Raw genomic sequence first — 24,255 nt, 5'->3', positions numbered from 1 at the left:
AATATATGACCAGGGCCGTTCCTATGAATCCAAAGGCTTGGGGAGGTTAAGTTCCATTGAGTGGTTTGCACAACCCAATATCCGACCCTGCATATGACATAATATTGAATGATTGGATAATGATTATCATATTACATGTCCCATTACACATCCGACATAAATAGATTTGTATTGTCATCGTGATCATAACTCAGTTGACAGAGACAACGTACTATGCATAGATTGGGGTTCAAACCCTAAAATTCTAATTTATTCAACTTAAGAGGTGATTACTAAGCACTTGAACCAAAAAAACTTCAGAGTACCGAAGTGTACCCCATTTTTAAAATGCTTATACAAAATGGTAGGTAGGTTTTTAAAATAGTCATTACTCAGCCTCGTGCGTAGCTTAGTCCAATTCTCACATTGTAATCGTTATCTCGACTTTGATATCATGTTAAATGAGATTGAATCTTATCCTAAAAGATAGCTCAAATGATAAGAGTGCCAAAAACATTTATACATCCAACAACCCAAAAACCTGAGCAATGTGAGACTTCAAACAAACTACAAACGACTTCAATATTCACTCTCACGTCTAGCTTGAGTCTAAGTTCATCTCCCACGTTGCAATCCTTAACTTGACTATAATATCATTTTAAATAAGTTTAAAACTCATTATAAAAGTTAGCTCAAAGAGTGGGGGTGTCCAAACACATATTTATACATCAATATGTGAACCCAATTAATATGAGATTCCAAACAAACTTCAAACAACTTCAATGATCTTATTTAAGTTGCGTTTGACGTCAAATATATATACTTCTCCCAATTGAAATTATTGAAAAAACACATATCCCACATCGGATAGATATAACTCTTAATAAAAGTTTTTTTAAAAAAAACTTCTCACCTTAAGAGTCGATTTAGATCCCAAATTTCAACAGAAATTTAAATCTTGATTCATCATGCCGTAAAATTCAAATCCTTTCTATTAACCTCAAGTAGGGGTCAACTTATGTATTTTACTGTCGTAGAAGTAAAGGTGAAAATTATGTCTCTCACATTCATAACTTCTCATGCTATTAAGCACTCTTGTGACTTAAATGTGCACTAGAAGTGACACCAAGTTAAGAAAATTTTGCTGTATATATTCTCATGGACAAATTTAGATGGTTCACAAACAAAATTGGTGTCAATGTTTAGAGTCAATTTAAGGAAATTGGAAAGAGAATGAGAAATTATGAGTTACTTTATAAAATTATTTTTCATTAATCAATGAAAAAAATTAATAGAATTGGAAGAAGAGGGTAATAAATAATTGATAGAAAAAAAAACATTAAGTTCGTAAATCCTAGTTCAGTTGACAAAAATGCTGAATACGTTGGGTTGAATAACATGATCGAAGTTCGGTGACTATTGTCATTTTGAATGACTTATGTGGTTTCTTGTAAAAAATAATAATTAATGTTTATTAAAATCGTAAAATAAACATCTGCATGATCAAAGTTTGAATCTCCATAAATCTAGCCACTATACCACGTCGAAAAAAAATTGTCCAAATTTCTATTCATCATCATACAAAAAGTTGTACAAATTTGTTGCTCTCCTATTTATCATCATACAAAAAATTGTACAAATTTGTTGCTTCTTAGTCAAGTCACAATCACATCCTCCTCTCCTATTCATCATCATACCACAAATTATGTCATCACGTTTATATTTCCTATTTCACACTGAAACCAATATTGTACCAAGAATTCTATTCTCAAATCCCAACAATCAAAACATTCTCAAAGTCCCCAAAAAACAAAACTAAAACCACAGTTCAATTACAAGGTACTTTAATCATGACCAAAACTAACACTTTCAACTTCAACCTCACATCTTCATGCTACACTTCAAACATGGCTGCAGCCACAGAAATCTTGTTTTCTCACATCATCTTCCTCTTGAAAAATATCCAAATCACTGAGATTATTATTGCAGCCATTGTTTTCATATTCATTCGTTCTTTAAGATCGAAAAAACATCGTGGCCTACCCAATTGGCCTATTTTCGGAATGCTGCCTTATTTAATCAAAGGACTCAAAACCAACCTGTATGAATGGATCACTGACATTCTTAAACATCATAATGGAACATGTAGATTCAGAGGGCCATGGTTCACTAGCCTCAACTATGTTGTAACCTCGGAACCTCAAAATTTAGAACATCTTCTCAAAACAAAGTTTAGTAATTTCCCTAAAGGAAACTACTTCAGAGACATAGTATCTGAATTACTCGGAGACGGTACTTTCGCTGCTGACAATGAAACATGGCAGAAACAAAGGAAAATAGCGAGTATCGAGTTTCATTCGACAAATTTTAGGAAGTTAACAATTAAGTCAATTTTTGAGCTTGTGAACAATAGGCTCATACCTGTCTTAGAATCATCATTGAAGAAAAATGTTGCAATAGATCTTCAAGATATTTTGTTGAGACTAACTTTTGATAATGTTTGTATGATAGCTTTTGGTGTTGATCCTGGTTGTTTACAACCTCATTTGCCTGAAATTCCCTTTGCTGCAGCTTTTGAGGATGCAACAGAAGCTACTTTGTTTCGATTTGTCATGCCGGTTTGTGTATGGAAGGCTATGAGGTTTCTTAACTTAGGTATGGAAAGAAAGCTCAAGAAATCAATACAAAAAGTTGATGAATTTGCTGAGAATGTTATAAGGGCAAGAAAGAAAGAACTTTCTTTGCAAAATGAAGACAATAAGGAAAAATCGGATTTGTTAACTGTGTTCATGAGGCTTAAGGATGAGAATGGAAAGTCTTATTCAGATAAGTTTTTGAGGGATATTTGTGTAAATTTCATATTAGCTGGGAGAGACACTTCTTCAGTTGCTTTAAGCTGGTTTTTCTGGTTGGTTGATCAGAATCATGAAGTTGAGGAGAAAATATTAGAAGAGATTTGCAGGGTTGTGTGTCAAAGGGAGGATATTAATAAGGAAGTGTTTAATGATTCTTTGAGATTCAAGCCTGAGGAGATTAAGAAGATGGATTATTTGCATGCAGCTCTTTCAGAAGCTCTTAGATTATATCCTTCTGTTCCTGTGGATTGTAAGGAGGTAATAACTGTTCAATTTTAGATATTTCTATTTTTGCATTCATTGACATTATTCATGTATTTTGTATTGTATTATTGATTTTGATTTGCCAAGTGATTAGGCGCTGCCGGGCGCAAGTGATTGATGCAGAGTAAACAATCATTTTGATTCTTAAACGCGTTTGAGGCAGAGTCACAATAGTCGGTGAATGTATCAAAATTATAAAAAAACACATCTAGATATGACTTTCGTTAGTCAGTTTAATTCTCGAATGAGTCTTTCATTTGTTAGTATGACAAAAAAATACATCAATTTTATAATTTCAATACATTTAGGAACTCCGGCGACTACACTTCATTTCAAGACTAAAATGATTGTTTACTTAAATAATGCGCTTCAATTAAGGTCACAATGTTTTGGTAGTATTCAAGTTTAATCTCTCTGATTGAAAAAAAATGTTTTATCATAAGATTGAAACAATTTTTTGTCATGTTTTCATCTCAAAATTAGTCCGGACACTTTTTCTAGAAATCTTAAGGTTAAGACTTAAACATATTCATCTTAATCATAATTTCATTTGATAAAGTGAAACTTAAGCTTTAGATAAGCATGCTTCCTTCCCCATGAAAACTAGAAGCTTAAGACAAAATAAAAAAGTCTTGCTAAATGTTCTCTAACGCACTCTTTGCATTAAAATATACTCCCTGCGTCCCAAATTTTATGTCGCCTTAGGAAAAAATATTTGTCCTAAATTATATGTCGTTTTACAATACCATTGCAACATTAATGTTATTTTTCCTATTATAACCTTAACTAGTTATTACTCTTTCTTCTTTCAATTCTTTCATTTATTTTTCTCATATTATTTATTAAGGACAATTTTGTAAAACAACTTATAATATCTCTTTTTCACACAATATTAATTGCATTTCTTAATATGTGTGAAATGTCCAAAACGTCATACAATTTGGGACGAAAGGAGTATATTTTTTTTAAAGTCAAATACTTATTTCCAATGCGTTGGTAACATAAATTATCATAAAAATTTACTATTTAAGATTTTTAAAGAGTCACATTAGCATTTCTAAAAAAAGAAATATATTGGAAAAGATAAATTGATACTTTTTAAGTATTCTAAAAAGATAAATAATTTGAGACAAGATAAGTCAATATTATAAAAAGAACACTTAATATGATCAAATAGATAAAGAATAATTGAATTCACTATCAATTGTTGATTGAACTTCATAATGCATTATGATTTTTCTTTAGGTGGTGGAAGATGACACATTCCCAAATGGAATAAAACTAAAGAAAGGAACAAAAGTTATATATGCAATATATTCAATGGGAAGAATGGAAAACATATGGGGAAAAGATTGCTTGGAGTTCAAGCCAGAAAGATGGTTAACCGAAGATGGTCATTTCATGAGCGAATCTGCCTACAAATTCACAGCTTTTAATGGAGGACCAAGGTTGTGTTTAGGCAAAGATTTTGCATACTATCAAATGAAATATGTTGCAGCTAACATCATATTTCGCTACCATATTAAGGTTGTTGAAAATCACCTTGTTGTTCCTAAGCTTGCTTTGACACTTTACATGAAGCATGGATTAAAAGTTAACCTTCATAGGCGTTGTGATGAAGAAATTCATAAATATTTGAAGGTAAGTTAGATGTGAATTGAGAATGAATGTTGCTATGATTATGGATGATGAATATGTAGTTTGTTTTAAAATGAATTATTATTGTTCATTGTTAGGCCATTGATGTTCAATACTCATTATTTGAGATGTGTTTGAATGTAAAGAATGGTAAGAAATAATGGAGTTTATTTTGGTTCATATTGAGTGGTACTAATATATGATCTTTCATAATGGTATTGCATATAGTTTCTTTTAGGTAAAATTGTGGTTCATTTTTTTCTGTTTATTAATGTATCTGTTCTTTTTAATTGCAAGTAATAATTCATAATGTTCCTCTACAATCTAGAGGAACTCGGTTCGAGACCCGGCACCAAGAGAATATTACTTTGTTGACAAGGTTAATTTCCGATAAAATTTTATCCAAGATGTTTGCGGTGTGAGTTAGTTCGGCTGTAAAGTTAAAAGTCATCCTAACTATAAGATAAAAAGAAAAAAATTAGTTACGTGAATCAACAACAACAAATTAATTTTCCATTTCTTCATCTTCTTTCTCAATCCTTTTTTTAGGGAATCTTCTTCCTCAAATCTTATTCATCATCTTTTTAATTCATTTTCACCAACATTCATAACAAAAAAAATCCATAAACGATCACCCTGATGCGCTGCTGAAAATTGCTCCATAATTGGTGGCATCGAGTAAAAAATTGCTCCAATCATCTTCCCGGTCCAAATTCAGATAGGAATGCACCACCCCTGCAATAAAAACCAGGAAATCCAACTCGAAGATGAAGAAATGGAAAATTAATTTGTTGTTGTTGATTCACGGTAAGATAAAATACACATGCGTAATTCAATGGTTTTTCATTTAAAAAAAAGATCAAACGGTTTAAATTAAAATAATTAACAGGATCTATGGTAGACAACTCTTTAGGTTGGTCACCATAGATATGCGAGGTTAAAGTTAACAAGGACCTTTTTGACTAACAGAGTAAAACTAGTGGGACCGAAACGTTGATTTTTCACTCATATATTTTATTAAGTGTGGAAATGTTATGCTAGTCATCAAGAATTTGATTACAAGCCTAAAAAAACTATAGGCAATACCATTATAAAAGATCCAATATATACAACAAAATGAACCTAAACATCATATATTTCCTTATCATTCTTTACATTTAAACACATCTCAAATAATGAGCATTGAACATCATTTACCTAACGGTGAACAATAATATTGTTGGAACATGCATGGAAATTGAGTAATTGTCTGAACATAAATTCCAATAATGGATAGAAACTAGGGTAGAGTGAAATGAAAAAAGTGAAAGTTCCACATCGGATGGATCCTACACATTAATAGTGTTTATATAGTAGGGGCGTATCTCTAATTAATCGGGGTACATAATTATGTGAACGAAGTAAGCACTAGAAAAAATATATATATTTTGTTAGAAAATGTTTTTTAGTCCCCAAGTTTTGCTAAAATATTTTGGAACGCAATCTAAAATATTTTGGAAACACAATTTGAAATATTTTGGTAGGCAATCTATTATATTTTAGTGCTTGATCTGAAATATATTTTGGTACATAATATAATATATTTTTGTACTCAATATAATATATTTTGGTACTAACTGAGATGTTTTTGTACTAGATCTAATATGTGAATTACTTGTTCCCAAAGTTTCTCACTTATTAGTTGTGAATTTTCTCTATAAATAGAGAGTTCACACAATGCATTCTACACACTGAAAATCACAGTTGATGCTTCCTGTGTTTTTCCTCTCTTTCCCCTCCTTTGACTTGTGTTGACGAGTCCTTCTTCCTTTCTTCTACTCCTTCTGTCCCCCTTCGGTCTTGTGTGGTCTTCGTACATATAGAGTGGTTTAATCAAACAATTAAACCATATTTGAGGGTGTTATTTCTCGAACGATTATTTACAGTGCAGCACCTAATCGAACGGTGGTCATGATTCAACCCGGTAATATTTGCTGTGATGATTTCGATTTTATTTAAAGGTACTTTTCTAAACTCGAAAAACAACAAATATTATACTTTTAAACAAACTATATATCATCATCCTAATCATATCAACATTTATTATCAATTCACTTCTAACTAAACTTAAAACATTCATGAATTTCTTCTTCACAACATCTATGAAGGTTAACTTTCAATCTATGCTTCACGAAAAGTGTCAAAGAAAGTTTAGAACCAACAGGGTGATTATGGTAACGATTTCAATCTATGCTTCATGTAAAGTGTCAAAGAAAGCTTAGAACCAACAGGGTGATTCTCAACAATCTTAACACGGTAACGAAATATGATGCTAGTTGCAACATATTTCATTTGAATGTATGCAAAATCTTTGGCTAAACACAACCTTGATCCTCGATTGAAAGCAGCAAATTTGTAGGAAGATTTACTCGTGAAATGGCAATTTTTTGTTAACCACCATTTTTGCCTGAACTGCAAGCAATCTTTTTCCCCATATATTTTCCATTCTTCCCATTAAATAAATTGCATGTATCACTTTTGTTCCTTTTTTGTTTTGTTCCATCTTAGAATGAGTCATCTTCCACCAGATGAAACAAAACCAGAAAAAATGATATTTGCAATTTGATGGAAGATGACACATTCCCCAATGGAATAAAACTAATAAAAGAAACAAAAGTGATATATGCAATTTTTTCCATGGGAAGAATGGAAAGTATACGGAGAAAAGATTGCTCGGAGTTCAAGCCAGAACGAAGGTTAACTAAAGATATCTATTTCATGAGCGAAGCTTACTACAAATTCACTATTTTTAATGGAGGATCGAGGTTGTGTTTAGGTAAAGATTTTGCATACTATCAAACGAAATATGTTGCAGCTAGCATCATATTATTTTGTTATGATGTTAAGGTTGTACTAATAAATTGGATCTTTCATAATTGTATTGTCTATAGTTCTTTTATGTCAAATTTTAGTTCATTTTTCTCTGTTTGTTTGTGTATCTGTTTTTTTAATTGGAATAAAGAATTCACAATGAACTCTCTTTTTTTGTTGTTGAAGAGTTCACATTGAACTTGTTCTTTTTTTTTTTTTTTTTTCGTTCAAAATTGTATAGTTTTAAAAATTTAAAATGTAATACTATTTTTATACCAAATAAAGTTCCAAGCTTGTTTGTGGCAAAATCATAAACCGATCTATCAATTTTTAATTTTACAAGAAAGAAATTGTTTGCATTACAAGATACATTCTTAAACAAAAAAAAAAAAAAGAAAGATAAGTCTTACAATACAATTAGGTGTTGTAATCAAAATTTTGGCGACTAGCATAACATTTTGACAATTCTAAAATATGAGTGAAAAAATTAATTTCATAATTTTAAAAGTTAATTCGACTCATTTTATTGCCTCCAAATTCCAAAACTCCCAAACTTGAGAATTTGAGTAATTTGTGTGGCTAAAAGTACAAATTAAGGGATAGAAAGTAATTTTTTTTTAACCGTCTTGCTTCCACCCAACCACATTGGTTCTTGGAGTAAAGCATTCAAAAGAATGAGAAACCTGATTTAAAAGAAACTATAGGCAATGCCATTATGAAATAAGATCCAATGGTCAAACATAATGAACCTAAACTCCATGTATTTCTTTATCGTTCTTTACATTCAAACACATCTCAAATATAATGAAGAATATTAATTAATTTTTAAACAAACTATGTATCATACCCCTTAATCATACCAATATTTATTATCAATTCACTTCTAACTAATGTTTAAGTATTTATGAATTTTTTCATCACAACGTCGATGAAGATTAACTTTCAATCCATGTTTCATGTAAAGTGTCAAAGAAAGCTTAGGAACAACAGGGTGCTTCTCAACAACCTTAACATGGTAACGAAATATGATGGTAGCTGCAACATATTTCATTTGATAGTATGCAAAACCTTTGCCTAAACACGACCTTGGTCCTCCATTGAAAGCAGTTACACATTCCCGAATGTAATAAACTAAAGAAAGGAACGAAAGTGATATATGCAATTTATTCCGTGGGAGGAATGGAATGTATATGTGGAAAAGATTGCTTGGAGTTTAAGCCAGAAAGATGTTGTTGGAACACTAGTTAAATCTAGTGAGAAAATTGGATAAGAAAAACACAATATAAGAACTAGTGTAAGTGTGTGACTTAAAAATGTCCCACATTGGTGAGCCACACCAACTAGAAAGTGTTTATATAAGGGAAGAGTGACCTCCAAGGATGTGCCCTTGAGGTACCCACTTTTGTGAACGGGTGAATGCTTACAAAAACATATATATCACGCACGCGACAACGCTGCCGTTTGTCCGACTGAACCGGGTCGTGGTGGAAAATGAAATATATTTTTTTGTCACTTGAAAATGATATCATTATCCGAACGCGTAACAAGTAAGGTTGTTACGATCCGACCCGATATATCTAATTAAGAAACAAAAACGCGTTTGCTTAAGGATTAAGCAGACTTAATCCCTAAGTAACTCGTTTTTTGTTACGAACTCCTCCTATAAAAGGAGAGCTCGCTCCCCTCATTCTTCACATTGAATTACGCAGTTGATGATTCCTGTGCGATTCCTCTCTTCTCCCTTCGACTTGTGTTAACGAGTCATTCTTTTCTTCCTCCTCTTCTGTCCCTTTCGGTTTCGAACAGAACGGCTACGTACCGTATTGAATAGTTTTAATCAAACGATTAAACTATATTTGAGGTGTATATCTACGAGCGATTGTGTATTGTGCAGTATATAATCGTAACAGTGATCTGGGCTGTTTTATCCTGGAGACGGTGTGGTTGTTAGTCTACCTTGCACAACTTGGGTAGTGCCGCAAAACGTCTTAAAGAGAGCGACCTGGTCGTGACTCAACCCGGTATTTTCTTTTGGCAGTATTAATTTAAAAAACAACAGATGTTTAACTAAAGATGAGTATTTCATGAGCGAGCCTGTCTACAATTTCACTGCTTTTAATGGAAGACAAAGGTTGTGCTTAGGCAAAGATTTTGCATACTATCAAATGAAATATTGCAACTAGCATCCTATTTGGCTATCATGTTAAGGTTGTTGAAAATCACCTTGTTGTTCCTAAGCTTACTTTGACATTTTACATAAAGTATGGATTAAAAGTTAACCTTCATAGGCGTTGTGATGAAGAAACTCATAAATATTTGAAGTTAAGTTAGATGTTAATTGAGAATAAATATTGTGATGATTATGGATGATGAATATATATATATATATATATATATATATATATATATATATATATATATATATATATATATAGTTTGTTTTAAAATGAATTATTATTGTTCATTGTTAGCGGAATGATGTTCAATGCTCACCATTTGAGATGTGTTTATACGTAAAGAATGGTAAATAAATAATAGGGTTTTGGTTCATTGTGTTGTAGTAATATATTGGTCTATAGTTTCTTTTATGTAACACTGTAGTTCATTTTTCTCTGTTTGTTTGTGTATATGTTCTTTTTAATTGCAATAAATAATTCACAATGGACTTTTTTTTTAATGGGAATTCACAATGAACTCGTTCTTTTTTTGTTCTAAAATGTATAGTTTTACAAATTTAAAATGTAATACTAATATTACTTAATACAGTTCTAGACTTGTTTGTGGCAAAGTCATGACTGGTCTATCAATTTTTTATTTTACAAGAAAGAAATTTCTTGCATTACAAGATACGTTTTTTCTTTTGCATTACAAGAAAGAAATTTAAAATGAAGATAAGTATTTGCAATACAATTAGGCGTGAAATAATTTTTTTTTTTGCGTCTAGCGACAAATTTTTGTCAACAATAAAAAATGGAATATATCAACAATTTAGGACATTTCCCAAGCACAAGGTGTAGCAAGGGGACTCCTAATAATTACTATTCGTCACAAGTACAATAGCACTTAGCCAATGCCCAAACAAAGCAAGGGGCTTAACCACCACGAACTAAAACTGTAAAAAAATTTACTTTATGTATGTAATTTTCTACATTATTAAACAATCTATTATTGCGATCATTCCAAATAGTCCAAGCACAAAAAAGCCAAACTAGTTGCAAAAATGAGCGCCTTGCGCGTAAACCTCCAGCCGAATGATTGAACTGATAAAAGTGATCTAAAATGCTGTCAGAATCCGGTCCCGAAACCCCAAGCCAAGACCGCACCGCCTGCCATAAAGAGCCATAAAAACCACAAGATAAAAATAAATGTTGAGAAGTCTGAAGATGGTCACATCCCATGAGACAACCCACCGCGCCATTTGTAACAACACCGCGATCGAGCAAATTAGACCGAGTGGGCAGCCTATATATCATGTAATAGTGACAAAATTAATTTTAGAGGAATGCTAGCAACACTCTCTTTTGAACACTCTCTCTAATATTTCAACGTATTTTTGAAAACGCGCGAGAAACTCTTAGATACTATTATCATTTATGAAAGAAGATCCAATATATTCAACACAATTAACCTAAACTCCATATATTTCTTTATCATTCTTTACATTTACACACATCTCAAATATAATGAGCATTGAACATCATTAACCTAACAATGAACAATGATAATTAATTTTTAAACAAACTATATATCATCATCCTTAATCACACCAACATTTAATATCAATTCACTTCTAACTAATCTTCAAGTATTTATGAATTTCTTCATCACAACGCCTATGAAGATTAACTTTTAATCCATGTTTCATGTAAAGTGTCAAAGAAAGCTTAGGAACAATAAGGTGATTCTCAACAACCTTAACATGGTAACGAAATATGATGCTAGCTGCGACATATTTCATTTGATAGTATGCAAAATCTTTGCCTAAACACAACCTCGGTCCTCCATTGAAAGCAGTGAATTTGTACGCAGATTCACCGATGAAATGACCATCTTTAGTTAACCATCTTTCTGGCTTGAACTCCAAGCAATCTTTTCCCCATATGCTTTCCATTCTTCCCATTGAATATATTGCATATATAATTTTTGTTCCTTTTTTTAGTTTTGTTCCATCTGGAAATGTGTCATCTTCCACCACCTGAAGGAGAAAAAAAAAAAATTCCACTATGAACTTCATCTATCTGATCACATTGTCATGTGTGAAATATTGACTTGTCTAACTTTTTTTTTTTTTATAGAATACTTGCAAACTGTTAATCACTCTTCTCTAACAATAATATCATGAGTACATTACCTATTCTCCCCTAAAATTGTAGGGGTTGGCAGTTTACTTCCTTGAATTTTGTAATTTTTTTTTAATATAACTCCTAATATAAGAAATTTATTCCAAAGAGATAATTTTATTGAGAAGATTGTTGTCATTGATTAAACTTGAATTCTAAAAAAACAATTCCACTCTCCCTAAAAATAAAAAAACAATCTCACTCGAAGCACATTAATCGAGTAAACAATCATTTTGGTCCATAAATATAGGAGGTGTTATTACTACAATCTTTAAATGTATTGACATGACAAAAACACCTTCAAGTGTATCAATAAAAATGACTAAAAGAAGACATTCGTGAACCGAACTAACTAACAAAACACATTCAACAATCAAATTGATTAACAATAGTTGCATTTAGACACGTTTTGTGATTTTGATACTATTGTAATGACACCTCACACGTTTAAGAACCAAAATAACTGTTTACTTTGCATTAATATTTTTTTTTGGCTGCACCTAATCACTTATTAAATGAAGACAAATATGAAAGATATATCAATATCAATGAATAAAAAAGTAACCAAATAGCTAAAATTAAACTTTTATTACCTCTTTATGATCCATAGGAACAGAAGGATACAATCTAAGAGTTTCTGAAAGAGCAGCATGCAAATAACCCATCTTCTTAATCTCCTCAGGTTTGAATCTTAAAGAATCATTAAACACTTCCTTATTAATATTAATATCCTCCCTTTGACTCACAACCCTGCAAATCTCTTCTAATATTTTCTCCTCCACTTCATGATTCTGATTAAGTAACCAGAAAAACCAGCTTAAAGCAACTGAAGAAGTGTCTCTCCCAGCTAATATAAAACTTACACATATATCCCTCAAGAACTTATCTGAATAAGCCTTTCCATTCTCATCTTTAAGCTTCATAAACACAGTTAACAAATCTGATTTTCGCTTATCATCTTCCATATCATGTTCCAAAGAAAGTTCTTTCTTTCTTGCCCTTATAACATTCTCAGCAAATTCATCAACTTTTTGTATTGATTCCTTCAACTTTCTCTCCATACCTAAGTTAAGAAACCTCATAGCCTTCCATACACAAACTGGCGCGACAAATCGAAGCAAAGTTGCTTCGGTTGCATCTTCAAAAGCTCTTGCAAAAGGTATTTCAGGTAAATGAAGTTGCAAACAAGAAGGATCAACATCAAAAGCTATCATACAAACATTATCAAAAGTTAGTCTCAACAAAATATCTTGAAGATCGATGGAAACCGATTTCTTCAACGATGAATCTAAGACAGGTATGAGCCTATTGTTCACAAGCTCAAACAATGAATCAGTTGTTAATTTCCTAAACTTTGTTGAATGAAACTCGATACTCGCTGTTTTCCTTTGTTTCTGCCATGTTTCGTTATCTACAGCGAAAATACCGTCTCCAAGTAAATCAGAAACTGTGTCTTTGAAGAAGTTTCCTTTAGGGAAAATATTGAACTTTGTTTTGAGAAGATGTTCTAAATTTTGAGGTTCTGAGGTTATGATGCAATTGAAACTTGTGAACCATGGCCCTTTGAATCTAAAGGTTCCATTTTGATGTTTAAGTGTTTCGGTTATGCCTTCATACATGTTGGTTTTGAGTCCTATCATTAAGGAAGGTAGCATTCCAAGAATAGGCCAATTTGTTAGGCCATGATGTTTCTTGGAGTGCAAGGCATGAATGATTATGAAGACAATGGATGCAATAATAATTTCTATGATTTGGATTTGTTGAAAGAGGAAGAGAATGTGAGAAAACAAGTTTTCTGTGGCTGCAACCATGTTGGAGGTGTAGCATGAAAATGTGAGGTTGAAATTGGAAGTGTTAGTTTTGGTCATGACAATGGAATGATCAATTGATCATAGGGAATGCTGAAATGCATGAATTGAATATGTTGTGTTATATTGAAGTGTTTTTTGCGTCTACCTTTTGGTTTGATTTGATGAGCTGAAAAATTTATGTTTGTGGAAAATTGGTTAACTTTTGAAATGACTAAGTGATTGTAATTTCTTTCCCTTGAATTATGGTTTTTGGGGACTTTGAGAATGTTTGGTTTGTTGAGATTTAAGAATAGAGTTGTTGGGAGAATATTTTTTTGAGTGTGAAATAAGATTATATAAATGGGATTACATATAATTTGTGGCATATTGATGAATAGGGATTAAGAGAGGAGCATATGAGGTGGGTGAGGTTGATTACCTAAATAGCAATGATTTGTACAGTTTTAATGTCCTAATTAGTTAAGTTTTCATGTGATTGTGTTCATCACTATTTTCTAATTAGTTTAGGCTTCTGTTCATATATTATATATTGAATGTTAAATAGGATATCCCTACCTTTTTTGAGTGTTAACTTTCCAATTTTCAAGAAAAATGGGTAATACTAGTAATTTGAAGTTTGCGAAAGATAAGTAAAGTCTGAAATTGAACTCAACTTTTCCTAAATAATTTTTATTTTGTTCAACTCATAAACTATTTGAACTCGTAAACCTAAATTTGTCGAAAATAGAAATAATAATAATAATAATAAAAATATTGTGTGTAAGAGCAGTTTTTTACTATGTTGATTGAATTGACTACCAACAAACAAAAAAGGTAAAAAAAAAAAATTAAAATAATACGACTTCCACACATTCACAACTCTTTGTTAAAGTCTCTAAATTTATCATGAGGATATATTCAAAGAAGTTTTGTGAACTACTTCATTTTAAGGAAAGTTTTCTCAACTTCAAATAATACTAAAAAGTATGCTTTCTTAACTTGTGTCACTTCTTGTGCACATGGTAAGTAAGAGAAGCCGCTTAATAAGTCCCAGAAGTTAACCTAAGGTACATAATTGGCACATGAGACACAAAAAGATAATCTCATATCACATTAAAGTTCAATCCATGCTTTTGATTTGGTAGATGAGAACAAAAAGAAAGAGATTAAATTGGGGAAGTTAAGATGAGTTTAATGTTTTAATTGGATTAGAAAAAAAGTGAAAGGAAAGAAAGCAAGATGAATGATCGTTAAAGGCAAGAAATGTGGAAATGTGGCAAGAAATGTGGTTATGCATTTGCAATGTCAATCAAACAATAGTGTGTTTGTGTTGTGTAATATTAATATATTTGATTATACAACACATTTGTTATTCCCAAAAAATCTATTAAGAATTAACTTTTTTATGCTGAAAATTTATTTTCTATATTATGCATCATTGTTATTTTAAATTTATAGGGCGAGGATGAAGTGATCCAAAGAAATAAGTTAAAAGTGAAAAACAAACTTTTTTCTAAACATTTCGTTTAAAATCAAATTTTATACTTTTCACTTTCAATGGAATTTGAGTAAGAGAATTTATTTTTCGTCTATATTTTCTTCTCATGCGCCCTTCACATTCCTAATCTTGTCCTATTTGGATTATATAGTCTAAAGTATTTTATTAATATTTTGGATTTTATTTTTGAGGGAAATAATATTTTGGATTATATATAATCGGAAAAGGGTCGCAACCCAAAATAATGCGTATTTGTCATTCCAATCTATAATAATGTGTCATTAGAGTTCAACAAATAGAAGTTGAATACAAATTTAATATTTCGGATTTAATAAACCAAAGGGAAAAATACATTAACCTCTCCTAAGATCTACTTAAATGTAACATACACCGGCTCTATTTTCTTATCAAGCACAGACCTCCCCTACCATTTGTTTCATTCAACGTCGTTCAATTTATTAATTCAACAAAGAAACAGAGCATTCATTTGACATGTTTAGGGTTGGGAATAGATCAGGTCAGGCCAGACTTTGATAAGTCTGAGCCTGGCCTACGAAATTTTTTTGCAGGTCTGAGCCTGGCTTATGACCTTTCATAGGCCTATTTATTTGGCTTGGCCTGACCTATTTACATGCTACTTATTATTAAAGTCACTGAACATTCCATTTTATCTACTTTTAAATTGGCTTAATAGGTCTCAAAGTCTATTTCAGTGTAAGAGTTGTCTATTACTACTATAAGGCCTTAAAAGCCTATTTCACTATAAAGCTTTAAAGCCTATTTAAAAAGTTCCCTATTTGAGTTGTTTCTTTATTTTTATGTTGAATATAAATTATATTTTATTATAAATAAAAAATAAAATTTATTAAGATGCATAAACAGGCCGGCCTATTAGGCTTCATAGGCTTTTTTAATAGCCTAAGCCTGACCTATTTACTTAAATAGACTTTTTAAAAAGCCTAAGCCTAGCCTTTTTAATAAATAGGTCAGACCAAGCCAAACTTAAACAGACCAGACCATAGGCACCTGTAGGCCAGCCTGACCTATTTTCAACCTTAGACATGTTCTTGCTCCAAGCAAGTAGTACACATAATCTTCCCATGTTCTAATTCTCTTTTATTCTTTGTTGCATGCTGGACTGGAATCATTTTCACCCCTCTTTGTGTAACATCCCGTTTTCCCAACATAAAAATTTCATTTAAATAATCCGAGTAATCATCACAAACGGAATGTCACACTTCTTTTCTTAAAATCATAAATGGACTAATTAACTAATTATCTTTCAAAATTCAATAACATAATATTTAATACTTCGCAGCGGAATTTATTCAAACATCTAAAAATAGTCTTTGCCACGAAGGTCTCACTTAAAACATCTCATAAAAGTCCAATCTAAAAACATAGTCATAATCTTTATTAAGTAATACGTAAGGAATAGAAAATCAATAACAAAGTTCCCAATCCTGTTACGTATCAGAGCACCTAAAGACACACGTGAGAGATAATCCACTCATGACAGCAATCTAACAGCAACTTAAACTCGATCACCTGCAAGTTACTCATACGAAGAGCAACATTTCCAAGCAGAAGGGGTGAGATTTCACAGAAAATAATATTAAGCATATAATTCATCAAATGCATTTAACAACTTAAACTTCATCTATTAGTAATAATTAATTCTTAATGTAATACTTCTTAATAACTCAACCAACTTCTAATCATTATTAACTTCATATTCATCACATTATAAACATCATCATATAACACATAATAACCAAATCATAACCAACATAAATCATTACTTCCTAAATATCATCTTTTAACACACAACATAATCATCATCTCACAATAACATAAACAACACAATATAATCATCACTTAATAATAATAATAATCATATACAACACAACATAATCATCATCTTATAATAACATAAGCAACAACATATTCATCATCTTATAATAATATAAACAACAACATAATCATTATCTCATAATAATATAAACAACAACATAATCATCTCCTCATAATCACATAAACAACACAACATAATCATCATATAACATCATAATTCATCATATCATAAACATCTTCTCATAATAATATAAACAACACAACATACTCATCTCCTCATAATCACATAAACAACACAACATAATCAGGGTGAGAAATCCTACCATAATAAAAATAATAGGGAAAAACATGCACATTAAATAAATATCAAAAGAATATAGTCTCCACTATCTCATCAGCCTCAACATTTACTATGTATAATCTCTTCATTTTACAAGTCACAGCAGCACATCATATTCACACTCAAACACCCAATACAACATCATCATATATATGCATATGGACTCTCCTAATGACCTATATGATTGTGGTACCACACCTATCGTCATAATTTGCCAGAGGTATGTTACTGGACTTTCATCGTCATAATTTTCTAGAGATATGTTATTGGACTTTCATCGTCATTTCATCATCATGATTCCTAGACACGACTCTATATGCATGCATGAGACAGACTCTTCAAGTATTAAAAGATCATAACATCATCAACAAATCAGAATCATAAATTCGGACTCTTTCTATTATGCACAACATTCAGACAAACACATCATCATCATTCACATCATCATCATAAGTCAACATCGTCATTCTCATCATCAATGTATATTAGACACCATCATTCAAGTCATCATCATAATTATACGTCGTCATTCTCATTGTCTATATATATATATATATATATATATATATATATATATATATATATATATATATTTACACACCACCCTCATCATCATAGATAAACATCATTACTCTCATCATCATACTGATATAGTTATCGTCATCCTCATCATCACTAACATATAAACATTATCATTTCTCATCGTCTTTATTTAATTACATATATATAATATCTTCGTCATCACTCTTCGTCACAATATGGATTCATCATTATTCATCTCTATCAACCGTTTATATCACCATTGTGTCTCTTCACTAATCCAACCCTTACGCGTAATTCAATTCTACGTCAACTTCCCTATATTTTATTTTAGTATTCATTTTACGAACATACATTATTCTCTCATCTATTCTAGACTCTATAAACTTTATTCCTAATATCATACCCTATTCCTCATTCTTGGTCTCTAGTTGTTTTCTTATTCGCTATCATTACATGCAAAGTCTCCGCTCTATATATCTAGGTTTTTCCTCACAATTGTTATTAACTCTTTCCTACTTATTCTCCTCAATAAAACAACTTTATATCTTATTACTTGTTCTCACGTTCGTCTTCATTTATACATCGTCTGTCCCCTAATCTTAACTTCATTTTAATTTTAATGTTATTATCTAACCTAATACTTCATTATAATTCGAGGTTTCATTCTCTTGATACCGGTCGTTATTATATTCGTCACTCATTACAACTTCTACCTCTTATCCTCTTTCCTATGCATCTTGCTCCCTGCTAATCGATCCTCTTCTTATTCATCGTTATCATCATTCCTGTTATGTTTTCAGTTCTTAATATACAACTCCTTACCTTCTCTTACATTTCGTCTTAACGATCTTCTCATCGTTTACAATCATATTCTTTATTCATTTTTTTACACCTTAAATGTTACTGTCTAACACTCATCTTAAGTTCTTTAACTACTTTGGTTCATTCGCTCTTTCACAACATAACAATATTAATGAAAAACACCAACAACTTAAACATCATACATTTTACACATAAGGCATATAAATATTTCACATAACCAACAACAGCAACATAGGCATCACGTAAACATCTTGAGATATAACAACATCAAATGATAATCAACATCAACTTAAACATCTTATATAATTCACATAATGGATATACAAATATATTACATTACTATCAACATTAAATCATATTATAACAGCTTCACAGATCATCAGTAATGTTATATTCAACATCCATTCCTACCCCAAGGATCAACTCACAACATGGGTTAAATACTCTTAAACACCTTAATTGAACTCATAATACTTCTAGTTTTGAGGGTTGGAATTATTCCATAAGTTTTGGATTAACTTATAAAAGGTTATACTGAATTTTCCTAAGATTTCACTAAGACCTCCTTGGACTATTTCCATCATATCTCAAAAACTAAAAATCATTTTCAAGTCAAACCAAAGCCACTGGAAAGCTAACTCAATTATCTACAACTTTCATGTTTACACCGAAAGCAAATTCAAAACAGAAAAGGGTGAAAATTACGAATATTTTCCAGATTTGCCTGCCAGAAAATCGGTGGCCGATTTTGACAAATCGGTGGACGATTTTCGTCGAAATAAAGCTAGAAAATCAGCTCAGAAATCGGTGGCCGATTTTGGAAACTCGGTGGCCGGTTTTGAGCCTCACAGCAGTTCAAAGATCAGTTTAACAATGCGTTTTTCACTTAAGAATCACTCTTAATTCACTAGACTCAAACACAAACTCTCAAATTTGTTAGGAAACTTAACTTATGATTTTTATACCTGAACATCAATTCTTAACACAATTACCTTGGTTTCTACACTTTTCTAATCAAACTCAACAATGAAAAACCTAATTCCCAATTCTCAAACTAAACCTCCAACATGTTAAATCTAATTATCAGAATCACAGGCTTAAGAAGATTGAATGTTAGTCCCACCCTTACCTTAATTCTGACGAACGAAGCTCTACGATCTCTCCGGTTCTTCACTTGGCTCTTCTCCCTTTTTCTCCCCCAAAGGCTTGTTTTCACGTGAAATGTTTTTCTGACCTATGTTTCTCCTATTTATTTCCTCAACACTCTTTATCTTATTTCCACTTATTCCACTAAACTCTTCTAAATTCCAAAACAGTCCCTCATCTCAATATTATTTTATCTTCAAATCTTATCCTATTAAATATTAAAATAAAATAACGTCACTTAATAAATAACCACAGACCACATAATCATTTTAATCACATAAATCATATAAATATACTCTAAACCTATTAAAACAATCAAATAAATCAAATAATTCGAAGAGGGCGTTACACTTTGCATGATATTTCAACCTTATTTCCTTTTTCATTTTCTTTCCGTCGTTTATAATTTTCTCGTCTTTGAAGTAGTCGTTGTTGTGTTTGCTCATTGTCCATTATGTGTTTTCTTTTCCTTTCATATATTGTCCTTACTTTCTGGCGATCCTCCCTCGATAGTTGACTTTTGCTATTTCGCATTTTCCTAATAAGAACCGTCAAAATTAAAAGATTAATAATTAATAATGAAAGAGATTTTTTTTTAAAGGGGTAATAATGAAAAATTTAGTAAAAGTACCATGCGTATATTTAATTCTTAACAAAAGAAGGCATGAATTTTTAATATTTTTTAATCAATGTATGACTGTGATATTTGTCCAAATAGCGACATTCATCATTGCTCCCTTTAGGTGTGCTCTATTTAACCAATTTCAAACCATATATGTGTGACATGTCGCCAAAACAAATTTAAGTGTTAAGATTAAATAGAATGTGGGAGCTAATGTAAATGTGAGATTGTTCTGGGGCTATGCTACAACAGCAGCAGTGAGGGAAGGCCATTTGAAAATATTGGAGATCCTTATCAATGGTGGGGCGTCACAACTTGCATGTGAAAAGGACAACCATTGCTGACTAAACTAACTACAAAAAAACTTGAATGGGAAACAAAGATCACATAGAAAGCATAAAGGAGTTGAGTAATAGAGGGTTCAATGTCATCATCAGCACCGACGTTACATACGTTGCTGAAGATATATTGCCTTTAGATTAATCCATAAAATAATTCAGTAAAGTCAAATAATTTTATAGATTATTTGACTTTGCTAGTTTACATACTTACTTTTCACACCGCGACAACCGCAATCTGTATCACAAACCTTAATTGTGAAATATGCGATCTTGACCGCGACCGTTATTTAAAACCTTGAAATCATATGCTAGTATTATTTTTATTTTACTCCCTCCGATCCTTTTTATTAGAAACAAAAGTGAAATTTTTTTTGGTCCTTTTTACAAGAAGATTGATCAAGTTTAAAGCTAAATTTCATTTGTGCCCTTATTTATTATGAGATAGAATATTAATAGTAAATAAGTTGGTGGAAGAAAGAGTAATTAATTTAAGGTATTCATGAATTTTTTTTTTTAAATGTAGAAGTAGTGTATTAAATGAAGATGACTATTATGTATTTCCTTGGTTTTCGATGTTTTATGTTTTTGTTTCTTGTATAAAAGACTCGAGGGAGTATTTAATATGATTTTATGATTTTAGCTAACTGAGGAGTGTAGCCGTAAATTCGGGAAGAAGAGCCAATGAGTTATTGAAATTACAATATGATGATGGGCGTAACAAATTTATCGAGTCGATACCTAATTTCTGGTAACTTTATTCAATGTTGAGTATTTATGTTCTTCTTTAAATATTTTTTGTTGACCGCATGCTCTGGAACTGTTAAATTGTTGTGAATATATTGCTTATTTAAAACTACAATTCCTGAAAGTCTGAAAGGTCGGTACCGAGAGATAAGGGAAAAACGATCCCTTTGAAAAGATCAACACCGAGAGAGGAGGATTAATTTGTTTCTGAAATAATGTTTCTCTGTGCAGAAGAAGAAAGATAATGAGTGGAATTCTAGGGGGAGATTTGGAGGCAGAGATATTAGTTAGATTGCCTGCAAAGTCACTTATGCGTTTTAAATGTGTTCAAAGATCTTGGAACATTCTTTTCAAGAACCCTAAATTTGTTATTAGGAACATGCATATCCATATGTCTAATGATGATGATGACCACCATCGTTTCGTTATCATTAAACAGTATACAAAAGAAACATGCCCTAAAACCCATAACCACAATGACAGGATCTTTGACAAGCCCATTGAATCAACTTGCCTAGAAACCCACCTAATGCTTCTCTCTTTACCTCAACACCCAACACCAACACCCAACCTCATCAAATCCCTCTTTCCGAAAAACATCCCCATACGAATAATCAAAATATACGGTCATTGTAATGGTATTTTATGTTTGGAATATGATTATGATTATACCCTAAGCTTAATTCTTTGGAACCCTACCACTAGAGAGGTCCATTTTGTACCCCCACATCCAGCCTCCTATATTCATCCAGAATACTTGATTGGTTTCGGTGCCAAACACAACACCAACGATTTCAAAGTTGTCAAACTCAATGTCAACCGTGAAAAACGCTTTGTCTTTTCTCTTTCATCACTGGAAATTTACAATCTTAGAGATAAATCGTGGACAATTATCCATAACCCTACTCTTCCTCCGGATCAAGCCACCATGCGAGCCACCATGCGATATTATTCCAAACGACCTAACAAATACAACATTCTTGTTAATGGCATTTATCATTGGATTACAGGCTACAATGTGAAAGGTTTTTCCATCATTCTCTGCTTTGATTTCAGCAACAACAAGTTTCACACACTAACGGGTCCTACCACGCGTTTTGCTTCGGAGATTGGTGCAGAAAATGTGACTGAGATCAACGGTTCCCTTGCTTATGTTGTGCAGTGTTACCATCCTATGATCAGAATGAGAATTTGGGTCATGGATAAATTAAATGGATGGACCAAATTATACAATTTTGTTTCGCTTGATTCGACTTATATTCATAAACATGCTATTTGCAAGGGGAAGAAGAATGGTGTTCAATTCCTCGGAGGAAAGCCAGGACAACTGCTGACATTATACGACCATCATGGCAACTCACTTCAACAGTTTCAAATTGTTCTACATGGTATACTTGACGCTTTCTTGGTTCATGAGTATGTAAAAAGCATAGCTCCCTTGTCACCATAGTTTTGTTTTATGAGTAATGCTGGATCAAGCCAAATAACTCTCATATATCTTAATTGTTACCAATCTCATCGTTAAAGTTAAAGTTATTTACGTTCAATAGTGAGATAGATAACAATTCATAGACATGAGAGAAAAAAATAAGAGGATCCATTTCCATTTCCATTTTGCGTTAAGCCAGTATTTTTTGTGAAACATTGATTTTTAGTTAAATTAGACAATTGGCATTATGATGATTTATACACCCTCCGGTCACTCTTATAAGTAAAATTTTACATTTTAGATTTATTCAATCTATAATGTATATGATCTTTATTATATATCATATACATCATTTAATGAATAAATTTAAAATGTTAATTTTTACTTTAGTGATCAGAAGTTTATAGTATGAATTTCAGTAGGAAAATTCTATGGTGAAGTTATGAAAATGACTTTTATGGTGAAGTTAAATGATCAATCATTGAGTATTTGTGTATTTAATCAATGCCACGTCATATCATATGGTGTATTACACATTTGCCCATAAAGTGTGTCATTATATTTTTAGTTATTGCAATTGTATCCTTGATTAAATCAAAATTAAACATAGATTCCCATTTGTGCACTAATATTGAAATTCCCCTTAATATTTTGTATGAGTACCGATTTGTAATAAGGTAAAGTTTAGTTTTAGAGTGGTCCACCAGCATGACACTAGCTGACATGACATCGACAGTTATACCGTTCGCTAAACAAAATAACTTTTGTAAAAAAGTCATTCTAACTGCACGGTAGAATCATCATCACATAATTTTTAATTTCAGCCCTTTGACCTTTTCTTTTCAAAAAGGGACGGCTAAATCATATAAGTATATCATATGTTACAATGAATCATCATCACATAATTTTTTCTCCTTTTCTTCATCTTCTACCCTCCTTTCTTCATCATTATCTTCATACACCTCCATCAAATAAACCCAGAAAAATCAACAAACAAAATTTAAAATGATTCCAAAGCACTCACACACGTACCGCCCACTCAATAAAAATTTCTCACAATCTGGAGCTTCCAAAGCACTAACCAACACCACATTTTAAAAACTGAAAACCATTCTCTTCATTTCATTTCCTCTGGCTTCTTCCATTTTCTCTTTCATAACGATAATGGTTTCTCTTACCGGATCCAATTGCGCTGCTCTC

General features: G+C 31.7%; 3 protein-coding genes across 3 annotated transcripts; 2 read left to right on the top strand and 1 right to left on the bottom strand.

Moving 5' to 3' along the window:
- The first annotated feature begins 1,591 nt into the window (after positions 1 to 1,591).
- On the top strand, positions 1,592 to 4,822 carry LOC25482828 (cytochrome P450 86B1). Its single transcript, XM_013611426.3, has 2 exons — positions 1,592 to 3,092; positions 4,344 to 4,822. The coding sequence occupies exons 1-2, from the start codon at positions 1,830 to 1,832 to the stop codon at positions 4,746 to 4,748; spliced, it is 1,668 nt and encodes a 555-aa protein (XP_013466880.1). The 5' UTR covers positions 1,592 to 1,829; the 3' UTR covers positions 4,749 to 4,822.
- A 6,388-nt stretch (positions 4,823 to 11,210) lies between these two features.
- Positions 11,211 to 13,988, bottom strand: LOC25482827 (cytochrome P450 86B1). Its single transcript, XM_013611425.3, has 2 exons — positions 12,520 to 13,988; positions 11,211 to 11,781 (listed from the first exon to the last, which is right to left on the bottom strand). Exons 1-2 carry the CDS (start codon positions 13,792 to 13,794, stop codon positions 11,377 to 11,379), a joined length of 1,680 nt encoding a protein of 559 aa, XP_013466879.1. The 5' UTR covers positions 13,795 to 13,988; the 3' UTR covers positions 11,211 to 11,376.
- Positions 13,989 to 21,870: 7,882 nt separating this feature from the next.
- Positions 21,871 to 23,076, top strand: LOC25482826 (F-box/kelch-repeat protein At3g06240). The gene has a single exon (XM_013611424.1). The coding sequence runs from the start codon at positions 21,871 to 21,873 to the stop codon at positions 23,074 to 23,076; it is 1,206 nt and encodes a 401-aa protein (XP_013466878.1).
- The last annotated feature ends 1,179 nt before the right edge of the window (positions 23,077 to 24,255 follow it).

This window comes from Medicago truncatula, chromosome 1 (genome assembly GCF_003473485.1).
Source record: "Medicago truncatula cultivar Jemalong A17 chromosome 1, MtrunA17r5.0-ANR, whole genome shotgun sequence".
NCBI classification, from domain to species: Eukaryota; Viridiplantae; Streptophyta; class Magnoliopsida; order Fabales; family Fabaceae; genus Medicago; species Medicago truncatula.
The sequence above is the reverse complement of the archived record's forward strand: the minus strand, read 5'-3'. Positions and strand labels throughout refer to the sequence as shown.

Bases quoted from the DNA above. Each gene is read 5' to 3' on its own strand.
- LOC25482826 (XM_013611424.1), top strand. From the start codon at position 21,871: ATGAGTGGAATTCTAGGGGGAGATTTGGAGGCAGAGATATTAGTTAGA.
- LOC25482828 (XM_013611426.3), top strand. From the start codon at position 1,830: ATGACCAAAACTAACACTTTCAACTTCAACCTCACATCTTCATGCTAC. The intron at 3,093-4,343 runs GTAATAACTGTT...ATTTTTCTTTAG, and splicing joins TTCCTGTGGATTGTAAGGAG to GTGGTGGAAGATGACACATT.
- LOC25482827 (XM_013611425.3), bottom strand. From the start codon at position 13,794: ATGACCAAAACTAACACTTCCAATTTCAACCTCACATTTTCATGCTAC. The intron at 11,782-12,519 runs GTAATAAAAGTT...TTTCTCCTTCAG, and splicing joins TTCCTATGGATCATAAAGAG to GTGGTGGAAGATGACACATT.